This window comes from Tuber melanosporum (genome assembly GCF_000151645.1).
Source record: "Tuber melanosporum whole genome shotgun sequence assembly, scaffold_9, strain Mel28".
NCBI lineage: Eukaryota > Fungi > Ascomycota > Pezizomycetes > Pezizales > Tuberaceae > Tuber > Tuber melanosporum.
In genome coordinates this window covers 865,291-884,136 of record NW_003299139.1, presented here as the reverse complement: position 1 = coordinate 884,136, position 18,846 = coordinate 865,291, and the positions used below count along the sequence as shown (strand labels likewise).

Sequence of the window (18,846 nt, the reverse complement as noted above, 5' to 3'; positions counted from 1 at the left end):
TCCATTCCCTTGCGCCTCGCTGCGTTGCGTTGCGTTGCGCTGGACTGGGCTTGATGACGGGATGTGTGGTTGTGGTGGGATGGATGGATGGATGTCTCAGATCGCCGGAGCTCCCTGCACGCATGTAAAAAACCGAAGGAAAAATTCATGATGATGGTCCATTTCCGCCCTCTGGGAGGTGGTGGTTGCCAGAATGGGTAAGTTAAAGGGGGGCGGGGCAACTGCGAGGAACAGGCCGGTAACAGTACTCGAGCGCGGGACGAGCATACTTGTATAGTACTTGTAAGTTAATACCGGTACCGGTACCGTATACTTTACCGTCCAGTACTTTCATTGTGCTTTCGACAGGGTGGTAAAAGATGTATGATGGAATGATGGATGGATGGATGAGCTCACCTTGGGGTGAAAGATTGTTTGCAGATTCCGCCCCTCCCCTCCCCCTTCCACCCCCTTTTTTTTTTCTTTTCTCTTCCCCTTCTTCCCCTTCTTTCCTCCTTTTTCATCTGTTGACTGAATTCGCCGGTTTGATGATGCCGGTACCGTTTTCTCATCATTTGCAGATCTGTTTTGCTTCCTGCTGTTTTATCCGTCCTTTTGTATGATATGTGCGAGGGAATTCGCTTTCCCTCCAAAGCCTTGCACTTGTAGACTACCGCCCGCTTACCCACTCGCCCTTTCGTTCCTCCGGCCAGAGCTGGAAGAGATAAAGGAAACGACAGGTCGTAGAAGTATCGTGCCGGCCGGGTTTGAAATATGCAAAAAATTGGGTTTGAATTGAGCTCCTCTCCCCACTAGGCCGGCTGGGTAGGGCACAAAAGGGAAAACATCTAGCCGCATTGGGATGGTTGGCTGGCGACCGAAGACGTCTTGCCGACCGAATCGAGACGTCCGCTGGTCATTTGACGCTTTCGAGAGAAGAGAGATTCCCTCTTCACTCGCAAACGACCATGATAGCGCAGTGTGGGGAGAGAGGAGAGGGTTTGCCGGCTTGGGATTTCAAAGATAGTAAAACTCTACAACGATTTTCGCCAACGGAGTGTATATTTATCACATAATATTATATAATATATGTGTGTATATATACATATATACACATAGTTCTCTTTTTTGACCTGGAGAGAAGGGCAATTACCGTATCCCTTTGTCCGTATCTGTCGCCTTTTGGCTCCCTGGAACACTCCGGGACCAGGAATAGTTCGAGAGTGGCAAACATGTAGACGTTTCCTACAGGTCAGGTCGCAGCAAAAGCCCCCCCGCCATATGATACTGCTAGCTATCTTCAGCTAACTTAAGGTTGGGGCATTAACTGCACTGAGAAGCTGTGATATGTATGTACGTGAGGACTGAGGGATTCTCTCTCCCCCAGTTCGTCTGTATCGCTCTTAACCGAGATCGTAATCAGCTCCCCCGTAATTATGTCTTTCAGCTAAATTATCTACAGTATCTGCGAGCACCGGCAACCTTGTAGTGTTGTTTTATTTTTGTTACAATTTTTTTAATCAGGGCTGGCAAACCGTTGCCTTCCTCTGGAAGATTGAAGGTGACGGGATGCTATGATATGTTGTCCCTATAAGGTGTGGGAGCGATCCTCCCATACCATATCGGTAGAATAGAGATGGAGGGGGAGAGGGTGGGGAGGCTGAGAGAAAAACCTACCAGCGTTCCCTACCAAGGTAAAACGCGACATACCGGTACTGTGTCTATGCGGTCAGTCAAGCCAGGTCAGGTTAGTAGAGTCTGTGTGGGCTACAACTAGCTGCGAGTATTACCGGTACTGTAGGTGCTACCAATCTGCTCGCTTTTTTTTCTTCTTTCCCCCTCTCTCCCTTTTCCCTTTCCCCTCTCCCTCTTCTTTGCCTCTGTATGATTTCCCTTTTCCCCTTTCTTTTTTTGTGTGCGTCGTTGATCAGGCTTTGTGTTTCCCTCGTGCTCTATTTTCATTTGTATCATCATCATTGTTCGTTCGTTCATTCATTCATTCACCCATCCATCCATCCATCCACCCACTGCGCAGATAGTGCGCTGGACCTTGATTGCTGGCCTGTATGTGTGTGAAAAGTTTTCCATCTTTCCTTCCCTCTCATTTTATCAATCACCATCCATCCTTCAGGTACGCCTTGGCTTGACGTTTGCAATCCTTTGCAAGTTTCTGCCGTGTGTTCCTGGCTGTGTCTGTTTTCTCGGCGCTGCCAGTGAGGTGAGGGTTGAGGAAACTGGAAGGGAAGTCATCAGAGGGGTGAGAGGGTTTGGGGGGGGACAAAGGGAGTGAAGTGTGTGAGAGTGCACAGGAACGGACAGGGAAGCAGCGACATCGGATAGTGCAGCCCGCGCGCCATATCTCACTCAAGTAATACTTCTCGCTCACTCACATACTTGCTTCCAACTCTCTCACTGCTCCATAACTTCCAAATCGGCAGGGTTTACCTTTCTGTAAAAAGTACTCGTGCTGTAGTCTTCGTACCGCACCGTAGTCTATATCGCCTCTCCCAATTCCCTTTTCACTCGTTCGTTGCCTTCACCACGAATCCCTACGTGCACTTACATATTTCTGGCAGTATAACCACCTGGTCAATACTGCAACTGCTCGTTCGGTACATCCCATTCCTTCTCGGTCCTCCCTCTCCATCCCTCGCTTCTTGCTCCCTCGCTCTGTCTCCACCCTACTAATAGCACTTCGACCACTGCCCGCCTGCCCGTCGTCCGCTGCGGTTGTTTTCTATCCTACGGCACATAATACTGGTGGGATAGCCTTCTCTCCTTTTCCTTCTCTCCTACAATTTCTCACCGCACTGTGCCCTCCATTTCCCTTACCTCTTTCTTCATCCCCCACACTTGTCTCGTAGAGAATCCGTTCCCTCCCCCCCTCCCATTGCAAGAACGGCGGCCGCTGTCAACCTGCCTGGTCCGATCCGATATATCTGATCTTCGCATTCGCACGTTCTCAATCACACACGCAACCATTCACTCGCTCCCACTTTCACGCTTTCCCTCTCGCTTTCCCCCTCCCCCCCTTCCCTTGCCCTCCTCCCTCACACCCACATACACCCACACACACACGACAGCAGCCACACATATGATCCGTGGACGGATAACCCTCCCTTAGTATTTTCTTCTCTTCCCATTCCCCCCTTCCCACAACCACCGCCACCACCACCACCCTACGCTACTACCACCGTCTCACCCCTTCAACTCTTCTTCCATTCCCCACTCACACTAGCTGCCACCACTCATTATCAACTGCTAACGTGGTGTTGTAGAGAGGAAATTGATAAAAAGTGGTCAAAGGATTTTGACTGATTTCCTGGGAGCACTGGAATGTGGACTGGCGGGAGCCACTGCGACATATCACACCTACGGTAATTTACAGCTCCTGACGTCTATCAGAACGAGTCTTTCGGTCCGACTACAGCATCCCAACGTACTCGTCATAGTCGAGACTTGCAATTATACCTAAACAACCTTTTTAGTCGACTTTGTGCAAAATGCCAGCTGCTGCCTCGTCAGCGTCTTCGGCGGCCGCGTCCTCTGCCAGGCCGTCCCCTCGCGCTCCATCGACAAGAATCAAAGGAGGTGGGGGACACGGGGGAGGAGGTGGTGCCCCTAGTAATCTTCCAGGCCCTGGTGGATATCAATCCGCTCCTTTGAGCTCTCGGAAGGCACAACCTTTGGATATGTTGACTGTAGAGAGGAGGAGTTCATCATCAAAGGAGAACCCCAAGAGGATAAGGCCCCATGGACTTCAGGAAGCTCCAACCTACAGACCTACAGCGGAGCAGTTCAAGGACCCTTTCGAGTACATAAAAAGTATTGCAGAGGAAGGGAAGAAGTACGGAATTATAAAGATCATTCCTCCGGACACCTGGAATCCGGAATTCGCGGTTGATACCGAGGTTTGTTGGGCCTCTCGTTCACTAGTTGATGTTGTGGGCATTTTTACAGTAGACCATCCCCCCTTCGCTACTGCGCTTAGGATGGAGGATCTCTCACCCCCCTCTTTCTCTTTTTCTGCTCGCCACCCCGTACAATTATTTGTTCTTTCAATTCATTGGATGACAGGGGATGGATTTGCTGACATTTTATGTGTAGCGGTTCCACTTTCGAACAAGACGGCAGGAGCTCAACTCCGTTGAAGGAGGTAATTGCGACCCTCAAACCCCAAGCAATTATTTCGGCTATATAGACAGTCACCATTACCTTTTCTCTCTCTCTCTCTCTCTCTCTTTTTCCCCCTTCCCTCAACATGATCGCTAACAATATCCTAATTTCTAGGCACTAGGGCAAATTTAAATTATTTAGACCAGTTGTCCAAATACCACAAGCAACATGGTACGAATTTGAACCGATTCCCGTCGGTCGATAAACGCCCATTAGATCTCTATCGGTTGAAGAAGGCCGTAGAAATTAGGGGCGGATTCACTAATGTTTGCAAGCACAAGAAATGGGCCGAGATTGGTAGAGATCTGGGGTATTCGGGAAAGATTATGTCTAGTTTATCTACCTCACTCAAGAACTCATATCAGCGCTACCTACATCCATACGAAGAATGGGTCAAGTCTGCGAAGCCTGGTGTGCAGCAACAGATTGAAGCAGAGCAGGGAGGTCCCATAACACCTTCTGGATCCCCTTTGAAAAAGCTGCCTGCAGATAAACCGGCGATGTCTCCGCTGAGTAGTCTACCCGATTCGCCAGCAATAAGAGCCTCCGCCGCGCTCAACGCCTCAGTAGTGGGGACTCCGGAAAGATCTGATACAGACATGGCTGATGCAACTCCAATTCGCGGATCTACGCCTGCAGTGAATGGTGGCTTTACAGCTGTAAACACGGGGAGTGGATTCACACCAGTCAATTCTGGAGCTGGTGGATTTGCCATAGTGAACGTGTCCAATGGTATGAAGAGAGAACTGGATGCCAATATGACCCCGAATACTGGTAATTCACGGAGAAGTGAGAATGGAGCTACGCCCAGTAAGAGGAGTACTCCTGAGCTGAAGGCTGGTACAATCCTCAAGCGGGGTCACAGCCAAGAGAATGGCTCAGGAGCTGATATTAAAGAGCAGTCCAAAGAGGCCACTGCTGATGAGTCGGAAAATGGTGAACGAAGAAGCAAGAGACTTAAGAAGGGTATGTTGTGTAAATTTTCGTTTGACCTATCCTTTCTCATTCTTTTTTTTTTTTTTTTCTTTTCTTCAAAAATAGGTGTGGTTGCACTTAACCGAGATCGTTGGCTGATCGTCTTCTAGAACCTGCACCTATGGTTGCTGGGTCGCACATGACTTTGCACAGGCCTTCTTCGACACCGAGGACTTTGGGCGGGGACCGAAACAATAGTAAACCGGGAGAGGTATTTTCATTCGTTCGATATGTTTCGTTCATATATTCTAATCATACATCCTGCAGAAATGTGAAAAATGTGGTCGTGGTGATGATATGGCCAATTTATTACTCTGTGAGAGCTGCGACCACGGTTACCACACATTTTGTCTCGAGCCAGTGCTCAAGAGTGTACCCGACCGGGATTGGTATTGTGATAGATGCCTTGTTGGAACCGGCGACTATGGGTTTGCCGATGGTGAAATTTACTCTCTGAGGCAATTTCAGGAAAAAGCCAACAATTTTAAAGATTTGTATTTTCAATCGAAAATGCCCTTTGACCCAGTCTTGAATAAAGCACGACAGGTCACTGAGGATGATGTTGAGAGGGAATTTTGGAAATTGGTGGAGAGCGTTCACGAGACTGTGGAGGTGGAGTATGGTGCTGATATCCATTCAACCACTCATGGAAGCGGCTTTCCGACCATCGAGAAACAGCCGACATACCCTTACGCAACGGACCCTTGGAATCTCAACAACCTGCCCCTGCATCCTGAATCTTTGTTTCGCCACATTAAATCTGATGTTTCTGGGATGACCGTGCCGTGGCTCTACGTCGGCATGTGTTTTTCGACGTTCTGCTGGCATAACGAGGACCATTACACCTACTCCGCCAATTATCAGCATTTTGGTGCTACGAAAACGTGGTATGGTATTCCTGGGAGCGATGCAATGAAATTTGAGGATGCTATGAGGGAAGCCGTACCGGAATTGTTTGAGCAACAGCCCGATCTGTTATTCCAGTTAGTAACCTTACTAACCCCGCAGCACCTTATGAAGGCCGGGGTCAAAGTTTATGCATTGGATCAGAGGGCGGGGCAATTTGTGGTTACATTCCCGCAGGCCTATCATGCAGGGTTCAATCATGGCGTGAGTTTTCCTTGCCAAGTGGCTGATATTTGCATATTCTGATTTGGACTGACCTGATTGGGTATAGTTCAATTTTAATGAAGCGGTTAATTTTGCTCCCTCGGATTGGGAGCCGTTTGGGCAGGCTGGGGTCGAAAGATATCTGGAGTTCCGGAAGGCTCCTGTTTTCTCGCACGATGAACTACTTCTCACTGCCGCGGCCAGAGATACTACCATCAAGACTTCACAATGGTAGATTGATTGATTCGTTGTTCCTTGTTCGGGTTGGGGTTTTTAGCTGACATTTTTGTAGGCTTGCTCCCGCACTTGCGCGTGTGCGAGACAGGGAACTTCAGGCACGTCGTGGATTGCTTGAGCACTTGCCTGATATCAAACAAGCGACACTCCCCGAAGATGAGGAGCTGAGCGAAGACCAATATCAGTGTGGGGTTTGTAAGGTTTACTGCTATCTCTCGCAGATCACTTGCCCCTGTACTCCTAATGTTACGTGTCCATCACATTTCCGTGACATCTGCGACTGTGAGGATACAAGGCTTACTCTACGACTTCGGATGACGGATGAGAGTCTCGAGGAATTGGTTCAGAGGGTACACGACAAGGCAAATATGCCGAAGTCATGGGCAGTCAAGCTCGAAAAATCCATTGCGGAAAGTCCACGGCCGGCGCTTAAAGTACTAAAGTCCCTTCTATCTGAGGGTGAACGGATTCCATGTTACATTCCTGAGCTGGCACCGCTTAAGGCTTTTGTGGAACGTGCCCAGGAGTGGGTCGATGAAGCGACACCTTTCATATCTCGCAAGCAACAAAACCGGAGAAAGAATGAAAAGGCATGGAGGAGGATGGGCTCAAAGGTCGCTGAGATGGAGGAAAAGGAGCGAGAACACAGGAAGCTTGATAGTATCCTTAAACTCCTGGAGAGAGCTGAGGATATCGGATTCGAATGCACTGAGATTGAGCAATTACGCGAACGTGCCGACCTTATCCGGGCTTTTCAGCTACGTGCGAGGAAAGCCCTGGCGACCCCCGGAACCTTATCTACGCCAATGTATGAGGAATTGGTGGAAACTGGAAAGAGCTTCAATGTGGACCTTGCTGAGACCGATTTGCTGGAGAAGATTGTGCGACAGTTAAAGTGGGCTGACTCTGCTAGAGATGCTAGGGCAAGGTTTTTGTCCCTCACCGAGGTGGCGGAACTGATCAAGTCAGGTCAGGAATTAGGGATCCCCGATACCAACGAGCAAATGATGCACTTCCGAAGCCAAAAAGAGGCTGGCGATATGTGGGAAAAAAAAGCGAAGGAGTTGATGAGCGTTGAGATTGTACATTTCCAGCAGTTGGAGGCACTTTCTGGCCAGGCATCTACGTTACCTGTTTCTCGCGAGACGCTCGCACAGGTCGACCAAATTCTGAACAAGCAACGGGAGGCTCATCGCCAGATTGTGGCATTGTATGAAAAGAGCAAGGAAGCGGATTTTTACAAGAGGCCGAAGTATAAAGAGGTTCGGGATGTGCTGGATGGACTAACAGAGCTACACAGCAAACCGACAGGGACAATTGACCTGGAAAAAGAGCAGAAGCGTCACGAGGATTGGATGAGGCGGGGGAAGAAACTGTTTGGGAAGGCTAATGCGCCCTTGCATATTCTTGCGCAGCATATGGCGTATGTGGAAGGTCGTAATAAGCATTGTTTTTGCTTGGAGGATAGACCGCGAACCCCGGTCGAGCCATCCAGCAGGGAGCCGAGTCCGGATTCCAAGAGTAATGGACCGTTTGGTGAAGGGTCGAGGGGTGGTAGGCCGAGGGAGGTTTTCTGCATATGCAGACAGCCAGAGGCTGGGATGATGATCGAATGTGAGGTTTGTCATGAATGGTAAGGTTTTCATTCTGATTGAAATGGTTTTGGTTTACTGACTTTGATTAGGTACCACGGCAAGTGCCTCAAGATCGCCAGGGGCAAGGTCAAGGAAGATGAGAAGTATACTTGTCCGATCTGCGATTACCGAGTCAAGATACCACGTGACGCGGCCCGACCAAAGCTTGAGGAGCTTATTGATTGGCAAGCAGAGATTGAAAACCTTCCCTTCATTCCTGATGAGTTGGATTGTCTTCACCGGATCATCGATGCGGCGACCAAATTTCGGGAGTGGGTTCGTCCGTTTACAACTGCGATTGGTCTTACGGGTGCGGAGGTGCCGACTATGAGGTTCTATCTCCGAAAGATTGAAGGTGCCGAAATCCTTCTCTCACAAGAAACCAACTTCTTCCGAACGGAGCTGCACAGATGGATGCCCATCGCCCCTGACCCGCCTCCAGTTGTTGAAGTCTCCATGTCAACCCGCAAGCCCCGCCCAACGAAGCAGCAAAAGCTGATGGCGCAGATGGGCATCACGAACCCGGATGATCTTCCCCCTCAACTCCGAACAAAGGCACACTCCTTTTCCAAGAAGAAGCCCGTAGAAGCCAATGGCAAACCCCCGCCACCAATCAAGCCCGCCCCATCAAAAGGCTCAATGACCTCCTCCCCAGTAACCCCAACCAGCCAAACTCACCCCCTTCTCGGTCAATCTTCCTCATCCTCCTCTCAACCCCCTCCGTCCCAACCGCAATTCGACTATCCCCGCTTCGGTAGTGCTGGCCCATCGGCACAGTCGCCAACTTTCACTCTTGCTCATTCCTCAAACTCTAGCTCTGGAAACGGCGCCTCGTCATCTTCCTCCCAACACCAACGCTTGGGATCCCCAGTTCTCTTGAACAACCCCGGCCGCGGCCCAACCCTCGATCCAGCGCTCTTCAACCCGCAGGCCTTCCCCGGTGATCATAGTGGACACGGCCACAGGGGGGTTGGAGGTGGACCCGGAAGTCCGCAGTATAGCAGCGCCAAGGCAATGTTTGACGCGCTGACTGAAGACCCGGATCTTTACTCGAAAGAGGAGACCAGTGGTGGGGTTAGTTATGAGGCGCTGGCGGCAGAGGCGCTGAATACGGCTGGAGAGGCATTGGATGAAAAGTTGGCCGATCAATTCTTGGCGCCTTAGTCAGCGCACATTGGTCCTCCTTCATCCGGTATTATCAGTTTCGAGGATGGATGGATATTGTCCAGTTTCTGTTTGTTTGTTTTTCTTGTCCGCTTGCTTATTGTAGGTTGGATTGTGGTTTTTTCCGTTCATTTTTTTTTTTTTTTTCCAACTCCTTCACTTTCTTGTACTTTAGGGTTTTTCATCTCAACACCTTCGATGACTTTTCTTTTTTTCTTTTTTCGGCAATTATCATATCATACTTCAAATGGTTAATGGTGTTTAGTTTTTTCTTCACTTTTTCATTTCTTTTCATCAAATTTTTATATTTTTTCTCTTCTCATTAGTATCAGTGGGTTGCTTGCTTGATTGAAAATTTCTTTTTTATAGTTTACGTTCTGTTCTTACTGTTGGTATAGGTGATGGTGGTATGGAACCGTAGTATAGCCCAAATAAAGTATAGCCTGTTCGGATAGCATCTATGGTCGCTTGTTTGTTGTGCACTGGAGATTGTTCGCGGTTGTTTATGTCTTGGGGTTTTCTGTGTAAGAATTCAATCTGATCTAATTCAGTTCAATTATGACTAGTCGCCGCGAATGTTGGTATCCTGTGGTGATTGTTGAAATTCAAGGCCTTGATTTTATTTCCCGTCTGTCTAGAGCTGGAGCAAAATAAGGTATTGAACACGCCTCTTTCTAATACAAACTAAAACTTGAATTATTCAGAGAACCTAGGTGACAGTGTCAAGTGCCTCCTATGATTGGACACCCACGAATCTGCAAATCATAGGAGAGAAGAAACACGAAGGGAAACATCATCTACCATTTTCGCGCCTCCAACCCCAAATATTTAAAGGAGGATACAACTGAATGCGAACCCTTGTATAAAAGAACACCCCCCTTAATCAACCTCTGGCAATAAATCTGTTCAAACTAGCCAGAGTGATGGGCTTTTCTGCCAAATCAGCAAATAGAGAAGAATCCGCAAAGATCGCGGTCCTATTGAAGAGCAATATCATTGATATCCAATCGATAACGTCCTTCTCATCAAATTTGGGGAAAACCTGACTCCAGATAATCACGCCCTGACCTTCAAGACAACTGAAGTCATAACGTTGGTTCTCTAGACCTGGTTCGCCGTGGTAAGTATAGCCCGATGCCTCTAGGGAGTTCATGAGCTGCGCAACGTCTTCGATTGAAGATGCCCTATCTATGGCTTGAATATGCTTCGCATTGGAGGGGACCCTCTCGGTGGGATCGGGGCAGCATTTGTAGTGACCCGGATTGGGGCCGAGCCCTATGCCATTGAGCAGCCCTCCAAATAAAACAATGGCCTTAGATATCGTCTTGATTTCCCTGAGTTCGTAGCCTGAGACTGCTTCCATCCCGACATGAATATTTATCTTGATAGTTTCATTAAAGTCGTATCTGAAGCACGCAAGCTGCTTCAGTACCTTTTGTAAGATCCCTTTGACCCAAGACGTGCTGGATCTAGACAAATTATTTTCCGATTGGCGTCCTGTAGCATGATTTAGGATTTTTCCATTCGTGTCAATTGGACCAAGAGCAGAGAAACTCGGTATGTATTCTGTATCGTTTTCGGAAAATAACCCCACCGCCTCGGTGGACACCTTCAGGCTATTGCAAAAGTCGCGGTGCAGTCGCGAATGTGTGCCATAGTTTGCCGATACCTCTAACTCCGCTCCGATCCGAAAGATTTGGTTCTCCTAATTTGTGTTAGTATGTGGCGCTGGATTGGGATGTTATTGGGGGAAAACTCACTATTCTATCCATCAAGGGGTAGCCCGAGCTCCCGCCCGCATTAAGTTCGATATTCTTGAAGCTTAAAAGGCCGCTGTCAGGATTTGGGGCTCTATGATTTTTCGCACTTGCCTGTTGGCCTGCAAGAAAAACAATGTTCAACCATTCCTTAAACTCCTGCCCCCATAAGAGGACCAAAATACCATTACCCCCCGGACCTTGTTGATCTTCCGCTGCCCGAGCTTCGGATACTACTGGAGAGCAGTAGCAATCTCCGCATTCAACGCATCGCTCGTGTTCTGGTTCGGCGGGGGGCTTTTTGGCGTCTTCGATGTAGTTAGGGGTAGTATTAGGGCCGGTTGACTCAGAAATGAGTCCTGTGGTCGGCGGAGTTTGGGCTGTTTTTCTTTCCCGGGTGTGTGTGTTCTGTACTGACAGGTTCTTAGAAATCCGGAGCTTGACTTGTGCCCGTACCCTTGTTTCATGCTGAACACCCCCGTAGAAGGCTGTTACAGTTCTCGCAATGATAGGTAGGTCGATGGTGAAGGGGCCTTGGACTTGGGAGGTTGCTTTGGTGTGGGCCTCTGTGAACAGCGATTCTGGGACAGTTCCTAGAAAGCCTTGAAGGACTTGATCCCATCTCAACCAACTGAATTGGGAGGATATTTCAAAGATAGTTTTTGTGGAGAGATCGCCAAAGGACTGATGGGGGTCATAAAGCCTGGGGGTAATGATTAATGTTTCGCTCGGGGATGTGTAGGTTTGGCTGACAGGGACGACAATCTGGCGGGGGAAGTCTTGAAAGGCAACGTTTATGCCATCAAATCTGATTGAGAAATGTAATAACGGCCTCCCACTGTCATCAAGCATAGGGTTGGGCTTTGATAAGGAGTCAGTGGTTAGACTGCGGCATGTCCCGCAAGTATTTAGGAGTCTCATGATTTCTGTTCCCCTCCATGCGGATTCGCCATACAATCGCTTGAAATTTGCATGCATATCTCGAATAAATTTAACCCGAGGGTAGAAAAGGGGTATCCAGGAGTTACCTTGGGGCATAGCGGAATCATTGCAGGAGACAAGATTCTTCTTGAAGGAATTAACGAAATCCAAGGCGGTATACCGGTATATATTCGTCCACTGGAAAACCTCGGAGGCTTCGGTAAGGCTAAGGTTGCGCCAGAAAATTGTGAGCGCAAATGGCATAGCCGCTGAATAAACGGTAAAAACAGGAGAGTCTTCCTTTGGGGTATCTCTGATTGGCAAATAGTCTAATATCTATGTAGGGGATGGGATTAGTAGGCATTTTTATAAAGAATGTAAGTGGGACTTACGACTGGCTTGTAGAGGTCGGCAAAAGATGTTAGGTTAATGGCTGCCAAATCCTTGAAAATTAAGCCGGAATACGGTTGGCTAGGTTCTGCATCCTTTGGGGTTGCTTTAGTAGTTTCTCCCGAGGCGTTTTGTTCATCTCCAGTCATAGTCGGAAGGTCAGATGTGCCAGAAGCGCTGGGAGCTTCAACTTCCTCTGGTTTCCAACATGCTTGGAGATTCTCAGAAGGGATTAGGCTTGGAGGAAGCAATGGACCAAGGCCCCGTTGTTGGATCCCTTGCCTTGGGGATATATGTGGCGTCTTGGGAGGTATCGGAGCTTCTGGTGTGTCTAGCCATATGGAACTTGTATGGTTGACTGCGGGGCTCAACTCCTGTTCTCCACTTGGGGTGCCCCTATATTTGGGGTTAGAGAGTAACTGTCTAATCGTTTCCGCCAGGCCACCGGAAGGATCTGCACAGGAAACTAGGTTCTTGAATTGTGCAATTAAGGGGATTTTGTCTCTCTGACTGTGCCTAATGAATGTTAGTCATCACTAAACAAATGGGGAGAACGGGGTTCGGAGGAAACCTGTTATTTTCAGACTCGAGTTCTTTCAATCGTTTCAATAACTGCATACTCGCTAGAAGATAGAATTCCGTCGAGATTCTCTTTTTCGAGGAGCTCCATGCTTCTTCCAGCGGATGGCAAGACTGCTCACAATTCTCCCCATTGATAGCAGCTGCTCTCTTGTGTGAGATGGTTAGGCTTCTTGGGGGTCCGGAGCTGAGCATATGAAATTCATCCAATACTCCGATTGTCTTTTGCACCAGTTCCTGAGGTAACTGCTGAGCACCCCCAACCTTTGGTAGACATGAGGAAAAAGAGGTTAGGGAATCCTTAATGCTCGCAGTAAGAATTTCTGTTTGTCCTACACTGGAGGTGGTGGTGGTATTAGTGTGTGGTAAAGGGGGGTAAGGGGGTAAGGGGATAAGGGGATAAGGGGATAAGGGGATTAGGGGATAAGGAGATAAGGAGATAAGGAGATAAGGAGATAAGGAGATAAGTGGAGCCGGAGTAGGAATCCAGAAACGCACCTGCTAGCGGAATCTAGGAGAATTGCAAGTATTTGGAAATTGTTCACAAGAGCATTTGTAGTAGCCAACGCCTGTTCTCTATAATTGCCGGGTGTCCGGACCGTGCGGCAACCAGGACATTCCATTTGAGAACTAAGCACGATGAAATCTTTTAGATATAACGGGATAACTTCGGGGATTCGGGGGATATGGCGGAAGTGAGGAGGTGAGGAGGACGTGGGGGAGGTGGAGAAAGGGAGAAGAGCTTACTCGAAGCTGAAGTGTATTTATAAAGTGGTGTTAGACGCGTATAAGAATTTGCTTCTTTGTTTGCCTGCTCTACTCTCGAGTGTGCAGACGTAATCACTGATGTACCAAGAATTAGGAGGCTACCGTAAAACACATGCGCACATACGAACACATGAGAGCGTGGGATGCTGTAGGAGCGTAGCATTGGTGGATTCCGCTTTTTCACTTGACATCAAGCTTGAAAGGGTGGTGCTCGATTGTGGGAATAATCCATTTCTCTCCCCCCCATTACGGAGGCACCATATCACACGAAATGTTGGAGCAAAGGCGTGGTGGGAACACACTGTAAGTTAGCTCTTCTCGCCGGGCTTTAGGAGGAGAATTCTTGAAGCGGCGCCTGTAGTTGAAGTTGAAGGCAAAGGATGGGATGTCAACTGTTAGCTCCACTCCAAACAGGGGTAGTGGTATATGCTTATTTTTGTTCTGGGTAGCTGGCCCCTGTTAAGGTCTGTCCTATACCATGTCCGCCCAAAGTGTACCTTCGCAGTCTGCTCAAGGGAAGTGAAGGGATCATAGCAGCTCACTCGAGTTGTCCCCCTTCGTTTGGGTTTATTTACCGGTGAGGGACCTGCTATGCAGGGACTCATGATGCGGGTTTCGGTATTTCTTTTCTATGGGCTGGCAGAGGCTAGAGGACATAAGATGTTAGGACATTTGGTGCACCTGTGTTCTGTTCCTGGTATTCCCAGCTATCACAGGTCGTCGCACTCCCCACTAGTACCTTCTAAGTTGGACCCATGATGGTTTTGAACTATTAGGGACATAAGTTATCCCAAGGTTCCCGTTCTCTTGAGCACTTGCTCTCATATCTCCGATTTGTCCGGAAGCCGTTGCTGTTGGGATACGGTATTGTTGCAGAGAAGCTTGAGCGGTATCATACTGGGATGTGTCAAAGCGATGTTCGAACAAACACCGAGCCAGCTGTCAAGCATAGGCTGACCCCCTCAATAGGGTTATGATACTCGGGTGCAAAGTAAGGACTCGCCAATTTGCAAAGTATATGGAAATGGGGGTGCCACATGAAGGAAAAAATTGGGACGACGCCATTCTCTGCTAGAGAATAGGGGTATTCCGCACAATCACCAACCGCCCGGAAATATTTATGATTCAGGACATTGGGTAGATAGCTTCGATTACCTCCGGGGATTTTTTTTCCCGCACAGATTGTGGGGAGTTCTTGTCAAATGAGTCCCCAGCTTTAACTGCTGGATTTAAGATTACCTTGTTTTCCAGCCCTGCTGGCTGCTCAACAGGCATTTTTTGGTGCTGGTAGAGTAGAAATGGTACCTATATTCCCAAAGCAAGGAGGGGTAAAGTGGAGAAGCGATAGGACCAGTGTATGGAATTATTTTCACCCCAATGCTAAACTCTGGGTTGATATAGTATCAGTATGCGAAAACTTCCTATTTTGGTGGGCAACCGCCCTTGTCTCACTATCTTCTTCACTCTTATGGTGCCAAGATCCTCGAATAAGGGAGTAAAACATCGGTTGGGATTTTTATGTTCAGATACTATGAATTGACATGCTCGGGTACTCTAGAGTAGATTGTGGTAGCTGAAGTGGTCGGTGCTCGAGTATAAGTCAAGCTTCTCCCTACTCGAGTACCATTAAACACCGTTCAATGTGTGGTAGGGAAATATCGGAAAATAAGGCACGGGATTCTGGAGCTCTGATTGGAGCATTTGGTTGCTCGGGCCAATGGATTTCCCGTCGTACTCGAGTATGGTAGGTACGGTAGGTTGTACGAGGGGGTGGAGAAAAGTGATCGGAAAACCGCTAATTTGACCACCTGTTGCCACAGATGGCCAGAGAGCAGCCAATCAGGTTTCAAATATAATGTGAGGAAAAAAGTGATCGGAAAGCAGAAGATCTTCCCATTCTAGTATGATGTAGCCATACCACCTGCTGCAATCACAGCTTCAAGGCGTTCTGGCATACTACAAATTAAGCCATCCAACCGGTCAACCCCAATAGAATCCCAAACAGCCTTCACTGCTGTAATTAAAACCTCTATGTCTTTGATTCTCCCAAAGGTCTCTCCTAACTCAGTCTCCAAATCACCCCATAGCGCTTCGATGAGATTTAAATCCGGGGATTGTGGAGGCCACGCGAGTTGCTCGACATTGTTGATTTGACGGCAATGCTTCGAAAACTTCTGATGTCCTGGGGCACCATCTTCGACAACCTATTTTGTTACTATTAGTAATTAATAAAATCTTATTTAAATGTGTGTTCATATAATATTACCTGTGTCCAGCCATATCATTCACAAGTTTGATGCCAAAATGGGATAAGAATAGGATCAAGGATGTGAGTAACATAATACCTAGAGTCGACCTTGGTTTTTGGAGGAATAGTATGTAAAATGGTCTTCATTTCACCACAAAATCCACCACAAACCATTACACCTTCCTTTCCTGACTCCCAGGTTTCATCGATGCAATCGGCATGAAACTCTTTGTCTGGCCTACATAAAACCCAGGGCCGATGCCTAAAGCCTACAGTTGTAAAGGTAGACTCATCTGTCCATACAATTCGTAGCCAATCGTCATATGTCCAATGGAGTCGTTCCTGACACCATTGGACATGAAGAGGTTTATTCTTTTCACGAACGCTAAATCTAATATTATAATTAATTTATACAATTAGCTCTAATTTCTATAGATTTAAATATAAAAAAAACAAATACTGAAATAAAACAATTTGAAGTAAGATTAAAAGAATATACTTTTTTCGTGGACACCGCTTATGGTATCCCATTGATGCACACACATTACGAAGTATGCGAACAGAGCAGCTATATCCAAGTACTTCCAAAATATCCTCCTATGGTAGGCGACGAGTTTGCTTATCAGTCGTGATGAAGCGTTGCAGTCGTTCTTTTTCTGCTTCATCAAAAATGGGCGGTCGGCTGGTACGATATTTGTTTGTTGGTGTGTTATTGGCTTTCGAACGAGTGTAAATATCATGACAAGTGTAATCAGTACGGGTACTTGGTTATTGGTTTTGTTTTATGTTTTGTTTTAAGTATCACTTTGATACTTGGTTTGTTTTAAGTATCGTTTGATACTTGGTTTTGTTTTATGTTTTGTTTTAAGTATCGCTTTGATACTTAAGGAGTTTTACCAAAGTGTATTGATTGATACCTTTGATTAGTTTTGTTCATGCTAGACATGAACAGATTTGTGTATTTAAAGACCGCCTGTTTTTACGATAGAAAAGGCAGACTTCGACAGACAGTATTTCAATATACTTGGTTGAACGGTTACTTCTTTGTTTCTCAGTACACCCTCGAAGCCTCCTTTAGTTCTCAGCTCTCGCCTCCTCTCCGGAAGAGCAGGCCACCTGCCAACTATCGTATCCTTTACCGATAACGTGATTAGCACCTTGCAAACACGTTACAACAAGTACTTAACTTTATATTAACAAGGGCTGCAATATCTTTCCACTTCATTTTCGCTTCGTCATGAAGGGTAATAATACGAAGTTGCTCATCTCGGGTTGTTTCTCGACGTTTTGAATCACCAGGAAAGTGCTCGTTCTGTGTTCCCTTTAAATGCATTGTAAGATGCGAAGGATATTCTGAATGGTGTTTTGGTGGTTGCACGGTATTGACTACAGACCTGTTTATATTGGATGACCTCACTCCCAAGATTGGGTTTGGGTTACTGAAACTTGATTTCTGACTTTCACAAGATCCACCAATCATATCCGTTCTGATCACTTACCCTTACACCCTCGTACGAGTGCGGGAACGCAAATCATGACGTCACCTCCCAGTCCAGGTAGCTAACGACTCACCACCTCCTTCCACCACCAACCTTTCCACCTGTTCAACCCTGGACGAACGAAGGTGTTGTTTCCCCTTCATAAACCTACCATATCACCCCCTTTTGTGATTCCCTCTCCGCGATACACTCCACTCAACATCTCAAACGAACGACCAAATTCTCCCTTCACCTCTCGCAAAGCTTCAAAATGGGCGTCGTTTCCGCCATCCTTCTAATCCTAATCACTATCATCGTTCGTCCCTATCCCCTCCCACTTTTCTCCATTTCCTTCCACCTCCACCTATGGAACTAACAAACACAACCAGTTCCCACCCCTCGGCGTCTTTGCCGTCGCAGGATGCGGTCCTGACCTCCTCATAAATATCTGCCTGACGATTTTGGGCTATCTTCCTGGTCACGTAGGTTCCCGCGAGCCCTAGACATGTAGGTTCTAATGCTGAATAGTTGCACGCGTTCTATATCGAATACGTTTACTACGAGCGTAGCGAGCAGGCGGTGGCGGGGCGTATTGCCAGTGAGAGGGCTCCTGGTATTTACTCGGAGAGGGTACAGGGAACGGTGTATGGGGCTACCTCGAATAGCGCTTAGGGTTTGGAGGGTTGATGCTGGAGTGGAGGATATAATTATGATATCATACCTTCGTTTGGGGATGGGATTATAGAGTTAAATGGGATGACTCTCACGAGGGAATGGATGGATGGATGAACGAATCGAATGTTTGCTTGGATTGAGCGTTTGCGTTTGCGCATGGATGGGGTGGCTACCTTTTAGTAACCGGAAGTTGAATTGATATTTTCTTTTATCATTGGGTGTCACGGGTTTTACATGATCGCGACAATGCACAACCCCTCGTGCCACAGTTGAGTGGCTAGTCGGTGCCTGCTCCCGCAGAAAACTTGCCAAACTTGATCACTGGTCCGCCGAGCTTGGACCACCTCTTGCATAATCATGTCAGGGGAATGTGCCTCCATACTCGGGTTCTGACGGCCCTTAGCCTGTGTGCAAAGGCTTCGTAACGGTGGGCAACCGTGGCTCGCATTCCTCACCCAGCCGCACTACCATCACACCTCCATCGCACTAGTAGCCGTTATACCATAATATGAAAAAGGCATTTCCACACAACTCCATCCCTCGAATCCCGGATACCTGTCTTCTTAAATGACCGAACCACTTCAGCTTAACCAAACCTGATGCCGAGTGATATGAAGTGGTGGCTGTCTGGGAAGTGTTTGTGTATGGGGGCGGGCTCTATTTAGATGATGGGTTGTCCCGTTCTTCATGGGTGAGGCGGCCTTTATTGTGCTGGGATATATGTTCTCTACTTGTTAGGTTGTTCGAGAACGTGT

General features: G+C 47.6%; 4 protein-coding genes; 3 read left to right on the top strand and 1 right to left on the bottom strand.

Moving 5' to 3' along the window:
• Positions 1-3,482: 3,482 nt before the first annotated feature.
• GSTUM_00011726001 (uncharacterized protein) lies at positions 3,483-9,729 on the top strand (the record flags this gene model as incomplete). XM_002842093.2 is given in 9 exon segments in its annotated part: positions 3,483-3,890; positions 4,087-4,135; positions 4,270-5,121; positions 5,241-5,341; positions 5,398-6,240; positions 6,308-6,471; positions 6,533-8,020; positions 8,036-8,110; positions 8,162-9,729. The coding sequence occupies 9 exon segments, from the start codon at positions 3,483-3,485 to the stop codon at positions 9,273-9,275; spliced, it is 5,094 nt and encodes a 1,697-aa protein (XP_002842139.1). The 3' UTR covers positions 9,276-9,729.
• Positions 9,730-9,987: 258 nt separating this feature from the next.
• GSTUM_00011725001 (uncharacterized protein) lies at positions 9,988-13,623 on the bottom strand. XM_002842092.2 has 5 exons: positions 13,421-13,623; positions 12,915-13,259; positions 12,349-12,859; positions 11,036-12,289; positions 9,988-10,980 (listed from the first exon to the last, which is right to left on the bottom strand). The coding sequence occupies exons 1-5, from the start codon at positions 13,543-13,545 to the stop codon at positions 10,159-10,161; spliced, it is 3,057 nt and encodes a 1,018-aa protein (XP_002842138.1). The 5' UTR covers positions 13,546-13,623; the 3' UTR covers positions 9,988-10,158.
• A 145-nt stretch (positions 13,624-13,768) lies between these two features.
• On the top strand, positions 13,769-14,747 carry GSTUM_00011724001 (uncharacterized protein; the record flags this gene model as incomplete). XM_002842091.2 has 1 exon in its annotated part: positions 13,769-14,747. One exon carries the CDS (start codon positions 13,769-13,771, stop codon positions 14,000-14,002), a length of 234 nt encoding a protein of 77 aa, XP_002842137.1. The 3' UTR covers positions 14,003-14,747.
• A 2,793-nt stretch (positions 14,748-17,540) lies between these two features.
• On the top strand, positions 17,541-18,635 carry GSTUM_00011723001 (uncharacterized protein). XM_002842090.2 has 3 exons: positions 17,541-17,732; positions 17,806-17,898; positions 17,945-18,635. The coding sequence occupies exons 1-3, from the start codon at positions 17,688-17,690 to the stop codon at positions 18,086-18,088; spliced, it is 282 nt and encodes a 93-aa protein (XP_002842136.1). The 5' UTR covers positions 17,541-17,687; the 3' UTR covers positions 18,089-18,635.
• The last annotated feature ends 211 nt before the right edge of the window (positions 18,636-18,846 follow it).